Source organism: Macadamia integrifolia, chromosome 11 (assembly GCF_013358625.1).
Source record: "Macadamia integrifolia cultivar HAES 741 chromosome 11, SCU_Mint_v3, whole genome shotgun sequence".
NCBI classification, from domain to species: domain Eukaryota; kingdom Viridiplantae; phylum Streptophyta; class Magnoliopsida; order Proteales; family Proteaceae; genus Macadamia; species Macadamia integrifolia.
Window position 1 is genome coordinate 28821452 of NC_056567.1, and position 7193 is coordinate 28828644.

The 7193-nt window shown below is 37.1% G+C and overlaps 1 protein-coding gene across 1 annotated transcript; it reads right to left on the minus strand.

Moving 5' to 3' along the window:
- Window positions 1-2378: 2378 nt before the first annotated feature.
- LOC122093313 (transcription factor MYB4-like) lies at window positions 2379-6376 on the minus strand. The gene is made up of 3 exons (XM_042663606.1): window positions 6244-6376; window positions 3687-3816; window positions 2379-2475 (listed from the first exon to the last, which is right to left on the minus strand). Exons 1-3 carry the CDS (start codon window positions 6374-6376, stop codon window positions 2379-2381), a joined length of 360 nt encoding a protein of 119 aa, XP_042519540.1.
- Between the last annotated feature and the right edge of the window lie 817 nt (window positions 6377-7193).

The following is a 7193-nucleotide window of genomic DNA, read 5'->3' on the forward strand; positions in this document are numbered from 1 at the left end:
GCAATAATACGTATGGACTCCAGCACCCTAAAGAGATCCTTTCGTTGTGAACAGAATCTTAGCTGTACGTTCCCAAACCAGCCGAAAAAAAAAAGGAGTGAGTAAGAGAGCATGCATTTAATTAAAATTCTTAGTGGTTGAATGCATTGGAGACATACAATGAGGTGAGTTCTGACTACTATATGTGAGAGAGAGAGAGACAGAGAGAGGCAGAGACAGGTATTCACTGAACCATTAAAGATTTGGAGGGATGAAATTTTGCTATTTACATGGGTAGTAGGGACTTTCTTGCTACCCGGGCTAGCAGCCAAAGGAAGGGAATATGGATGGGTATTTTGAAAAATACTAACATTTTTATATTATTATTATTTATTTATTATTTATTATTATTTTTATATTTTATCCTGGTAGTAGGAAAGTTCTTACAATCCAAGTAGTAGCAAATATTTTTCTGACTTATCGAGGTGGTCTTTTTTTGTTTTTTTTTTGGTCTAGGTAATATTACCGAAATAGTCTAGAAAGCAGAAGGAAATCATATAAGTTCATTGTGTTTAAGAATCAGCTTAATTTATTGTTAGGTATATATATATTGATATATATGTATGTGTCCATCAAATCATTTTCAATAGAGATTGAATTTATTAATTTGAGTTAATATTTTATGTATGATAGTTATCCTAGATAAGACCTTAAAGCATTCACCACTAGTGATAGAATTGGCATATGTTCTTACGGTTGTCACACTGTATTTTTTTGCAATGTGATGTTGATCAATTGAGGGACTAAAATGTGATAAAAGTTTCTATCACCTGAGGTTAAATGGTTACATCTTGAATGGATTATCCTTATATGCAATGATGAACAAGTTGTGAGATTAAGCTTTTGAATCACACAGCTTGACCCAATCATAACACCGTTGGTTTTAGAAATGCTCTAAATATGATGGCCATTAAAACCCCTAATCACTCTTATGAATTGTGAATTTAGAATTGAGTTAAATTACAGAGAGAGGAAGAGAAAGTCTCTTCTTCATTAGGGTTTCACTATTGAAATAACTTTTTCCATCGAGCAATGATGGGTACAAATGGTAAATTTTGTTGGAAGATTGCTTTTCTAAATTGTTTACGAACCTTAATATCATATCATATTCACAAGAGCATACAAACATCTTAGTAGGCAAACAATATTCTTTCGACTTATTGATACTCTTTGAGGCATCAAACTGATATAATTTTCCTAAACTCAACAAATGACTCCACTCATGAACACTCCTACTCACATATAGCTCTAATACAGTGTTAGAATGTCAAACCCAAAGCCTTGAGGCATTAGATGGAGATATTTGTTTAAGTATATGAAGGCACTAAGGATTGAACTTGATCAATGTGGGACTAGGGTTTTAAGTATCAATAACAAAATCTGATTGGGATTGGAATTGATTTCAGCCAATATCGATACACTAGCGATCTGGATGGGCCTAAATCGACTGATTTTACCCCTACTTTCATTTAAAACTCTACCCTTGATTTGAGACTGCTATTTGATTCAGAATCAGCCAGGTATTGGTATCGGCCAAAGCCATTGCCAATATGATCCAGCCTATCGGATACTAATACTTAGAATTCTACGAGGGACTATACCTCGATAACTCTCAAAATCTATGTGTTCCATGACATTCCATACTTCAGCCTTTCCATGCAGGAGGAGACAAATAACCTGATAGACTCTAATTAAGCTTGTGGAGATATGTCTAGATTAAATTCTGAAGCATTAGAATAGTTCACCAAATTTCAATCCATTTTTTGCTAATTTTGGAAACAAATTACCTGATAGACTCAAATTACGCTTGTAAAAATGTTTAGATTAAATTCTGAAGCATTAAGAGTAGTTCACAAAATTTCTATCTATTTTCTTTAATTTTAGACAATCCATGACCAAGATGCATCACTTAAAGACTAACAGAGCCGTACTTGATCAAGTAGCACTTGACTTCTTGAAGCTCCTGATATGCCATATCTTTTAGTTGAACCATTCGATGTAATTGTCTTCATAGGATCCATCCCTACAGATGTAGTCTTCAAGCAACAAGGGACAAAGAGGGAACAGAGATCCTGGGTCAGCCCAAGTTTCCTGAGAATTGTCTTGGACACAAGAATTCCATGCCACATATGTTTCTGTCCAGAAATCCCCATTCATGCTAGTTGTAAACATAGAATCAGTGCTTGAGGAGGAGAAATCACTCAAAGATGGTACTGGAGACAAAGGTGAGCTTTCCATAGTTTGGAGTGATAGAGCACTGGGGAGCTCTAATTCTTGTTTACTGTTGACTTTGCATTCAGAACCTCTTTCGCAGGTGTCTGGTTTGGATTCTGACAATATCAGTTTTGTTTCAAGGGTTTTCTGAGGTTGGTGTGCCAGTGATTCTTGATATCATTGTCTGTCCTACCTGGTAATTTTGCTGCTATTGCTGCCCATCTGCAAAGGAAAAAAGAAAAATAAATTTAGGAGTTCAATTTTAGTATCAGCTTAAGAGAACTGTGTATTCAGTGGGAAGAAGAATAAAACACGAAAAAGGACTTGGGCGCTGTTACGGTCCAGGAAGAACTTAGATCATATCAATCCACATCAATTCCCATAGGAAACTGATGTGGGTCCATTTCGGATTAGGTAGGCCCTTTTCCTAAGCAGTTCTCACTCAGCTCCAGGGTTTCTGCCTAACGGCAGGTAGCCCTTTCCTAGGACTCTCACTCTGGCACCAAGTTCCCCTTTCCGCACTCAGGTTGGGCCGAGGATCGACTACTTTGATACCACTATTACCGTCCTAGAAGAACTCAACCCCATAAACCAGCTTACAAGATGAGGGGACCTTAAGACCCAAGACCATATCAATCCACATCAATTCCCATAAGAAACCGATGTGGGATCAGCCCCCATAAGCTGATGTGGGATCGTAACAGACACCCTCTCTTTTAATGTTAGCTCTCAAAGATGAGTTCTAGGGGTGTCAACCGGTCGGGCCGGTTTGGTTTCGGTCGGGCTTAATCGGGCTTGAAGACTTTCAAAGGCTACACCGTGTCCGCCCATTTAACTAATCGGGCTTAGTTATTGAGGGCATGGTACACTTTATATTCGGTCGGTCGGTCTCGGGCTATAATCGGGCCACCTTAATCGGGCTTTAGTCGGGCCTTAACCGGGCTACGGACATGTTTAATGTTAAACGGGCTTTAACCGGTTTTTAAACGGGTCCTCTTTAAAATGTGCTATTATATTCCGGCCCACTTATGCAAGCCCAAAAAAATGACAATAAATCAATAAATGATACAAAATATAACCATTATTTAAAATGTGAACATGTCTTTACTTTTTAGTTTTTATTCTTTAATTTGGGGGGTAAAATAGGTATTTTACAATCATTAAAGGGTCGGGCCAAGTCGGTGCACAATAGGCCGGTCTCGGTTGGGCGTTATTCGGTCAGTCTCGGTCGGGCGCCCGACAGTCCAAGTAGTAAAACCGAGACCGACCATTTATTAAACGTGTCGGGCTTGAGCCGGGCCGGTCTATAAACGGCCGTCCCAGTTGGTTTAGTCGGGTCGGGCCACTAATTGACACTCCTAATGAGTTCTACCTGAGTCCCTTCTTAATAAATCAAAAGAAAGGAAATAGGTTAATCATGTTTCAATCCATACTTATTCCCTAGAGCTTGATGCATGTTGATGATGATTTCCTCTTCTTCTCTGCTGAAGTTCCCTATTTTGATATTTGGCCGCAGGTAATTCATCCATCGGAGTCTGCAACTCTTTCCACATCTTGATAGACCTACAGAGAGAAGAACCAATTAAGAAGTTACTATTGATGAACATGGATTTTGATTAAGGAAGCTTCATCTATTCATTAGCATAGAAAGTATATAGAAACTTGGATTTAAATATTAGAGAACCCAGATGAAAAAATTCATAATTCCATCATCTGGGCTTATATGAAGGGGTATGTCCAAATGTAACCCACCCGGTTACAAAACCCTATGTTTTCATTATTTTGTCATTTTGTGATTGCTTTTAAAGTTAACAAAAGTAAATTCAACCTCAACTTTTTGGATCGTTACTTTCATTTAAATGGCAAAATGAGGGGTAATTTTGAGAATGAATGCACTCTTCTCAAACAACCCGAATAACCCCTCGCCCCAACTGATCGTCTTCCTCCTCACAAGTCCTTCTGTTACCTTGGCTGGTTTTTATGGCATAAAGTTTGGCGAGATCATCTCCAGTGAGTTAAGTAAAGATTCTCTTTCTTCTCTGCGTGTCCAATGTTTTTCTGGGTTTTAGGGTTTAAAACTTCTGGTGGACTTCATTTTTATTTTTTGAAGTTTAGAAAATAAAACATATTTTAAAAAATTCATGTATCAATTATATTACAGTAATTTCTATTGTTATGCATTAGAGATGAGGTCGGTAAGATAGTTCTAATCATCTCTCTCTCTCTCTCTCTCTCTCTCTCTCTCTCTCTTCAAAGAAATCAATTGTATTAAACATGCTAGTGTTTTCTAGAAAGGAAAAATTCAAGAAGATGACAAATGGCAATATTGTAGGTTTTTTTTTTTTTTTGGGTAAAGCAATATAGTAGGCTTGGTACTACTACAATGATGACATGTGAAAATTTGTAATTATAATATATTTTATAAGTTGATTCTAAGGGTTTTGGGATTGATTCTGGTCAAATCCAATTTGATTTGGATTTGGATTGATATTGGCAACTATTGATTTGATCTCTGATTCAGTGTTTAAAATCGATTATAAGGTTTATAAGACTAGATCGTGGGTCTTAAGATTTGAGGGATTCTAGGGTTTTTTTAGGTCCGATTTTGATTCAATTTGGATCAAAATTTATAGGAATCAGTTCCAAGGATGTAGGTGATGGTATCGATATCGGTCTCTGTCGATGCCAATTCGATACCAATCCAGATCGGATGGGATCAATGGGTATCGGCCTATTTTACCCCTGATTTTTATAAAAGGTACTACTTTTTACCTATTTTACCCCTGAAATGATCCGGATCAAGGATCGGTCTCAGTCGATACGATCGATCCCAAACCGATACTTGAAACCATGATCAGTTCGATCTCCAATTCCAAGTTTAAAATCCCTAGTTGATTTGGCTAGTTTGGATCAACCCCAATTCCGATTATTATAGAATGGTGGCATATCTAGGATTTTTGGGATTAGGTTGTTGGTTTTTAGAATTTAGTGTCAATTCTAGCATTTTTGTGACTGATTCGGATCTGATCTAGACTGGAATCATTAGGGACCAATTTACTCTTTGATTTTGAGTTAAAATTCTGGTATTAGCCGATTTGGATTAGAATTGGTTGTGAACTATCCAGCTCCGACAGTTCTAGAATGGTCAATTGAAAATTGGAATCACTAGAGGGATTGTTTTGATACTCAATTTCGAGTTTAAAATCATTGGTTGAATAAATCAATTTTGATCGAAATCGACCATAGTAATACCTATCTAGGCTATTTCAGAATGTCTGATTATAAGGTTTTTGTGATTGATTCAATCCATTTCTGATTTTGGTCATTTTGATCTAGATTTTATCTAGTATTAGACCAAACTAAAATCAAAGTTCAATTTCAATTTAGACCGATTCGATTTTTATTGAGTTGACTTAATAGCCTCTTGTACGTAATATGTTCTCTTTTAGTAATTTTTTTAAGTTGTTATAAGGTTTTTTACGGTTTCGATTTGCTTGATTTGGTCTAATTTGATATTTTACTGATTTGATAAAAACTCAAATCGATAAAGGTTTGTTTCACGTTTTTTTTATTAGTCCAACCCACTCGGACTGAAAATGGACACCCTTACTCAAAGCAATAGACCCAATCACCTAAGGTTAGTATAATTTTTTTTTTTTTAATCCCATGTTGGACTTTAGAGAGACGAGGAATTGAGATTTTAGATTTCAAATCGTGGTGATGGGTCTGTTTGAGGATAAAATTCCATTTCTATCATTTTTTAAACACTTTGTCATAAAAAAATTGTGTAGTAACTTTTAAGTTTTTATTGGGAATATAAATACATTAAATTACTTTTTGAATCCCCTTGAACCAATCATTTCTTTCACATTACAGGACTTCTTGATAAGTAGAAGTGGGTTACAAGCCTTTTGTAACGTACCTAGGTTACAACTAGACAAACCCTATATGAAGAACTGAAAAAAAGTTCTTCTGTAAATGTAAACCTACCGGCCAACCTTGGAAGCTCGCGCCAGTTCCAATGGCCATATCTAGTAATGTAAGCTACCAACTTCTTATCTTCTTCTGGAGTCCATGCTCCTTTCTTCAGTCCAGCTTTCTCACAACAAGGAGTTCTCACCATTTCTGGGATGTTGGAACACTTGTACAGTTCTGAAACCCTAAGTTCACAGAGAAATCTATATTCCAAATATATACTAGAGGATCAAACCAGTATTTTGTGATATAAATAATGTTACGATCAGGTCCAAGAGCAAACCATGCTGAGATCTGATTGGCTCCCTCCTTTTCTCATAAGGTTCATGGATGATACCAGGAAGATGATGGCGACGTTCATCTTCTTCCGGTTTCTTTCTTTCTGGCGGTGTCTTTCTGCCATTGGAAACTATCTTAAATTGTTGGGATTCGATCAGTCGAATAGAAAACAAAATTTAAAAGAAGCAAGTTGGAAGTAATTTGGTTCTAGACGAAGACCAAATTTTAAACTTATTTTGTTAGTTTCGAGTTTTGAAGATTCATGTGAAATTGAAGGGTTCCTGGAACCATCTATGGAAGCTATGGTTCTAAGGATCAGAATCGGTTGGCTGATTCTTAGATAAGACCAGGCCAGGTAATTGGATTGGATTGAACTGTATCAGATTTGAATTGACTGATTTGCCCCTATTCACTCCACTGCATGCTGGACACTTGGTGTCTTTTTAGGAATTAGAAGAAATAAAAGGGTGCGAAGCAGGGGTAAGGCTACGTACACTTTGCCCCTCCCAGACTCTGCAATAACGAGAGCCTTGTGCACTGGGTTGCTCTTTTTTTAAGAAATAAAAGGGTGTGGAGTATAACTAGGGGTGTCAGCCGGTCGGGCCGGTTTGGTTTCGGTCGGGCTTAATCAGGCCTGAAGACTTTCAAAGGCTACACCATGTCAGCCCATTTAACTAATCGGGCTT

Bases quoted from the DNA above. Each gene is read 5' to 3' on its own strand.
- LOC122093313 (XM_042663606.1), bottom strand. From the start codon at position 6,376: ATGGTGAGAACTCCTTGTTGTGAGAAAGCTGGACTGAAGAAAGGAGCA. The intron at 3,817-6,243 runs GTAGGTTTACAT...TTCTCTCTGTAG, and splicing joins CGAGCTTCCAAGGTTGGCCG to GTCTATCAAGATGTGGAAAG. The intron at 2,476-3,686 runs GTATGGATTGAA...TTTCCTTTGCAG, and splicing joins CATCAAGCTCTAGGGAATAA to ATGGGCAGCAATAGCAGCAA.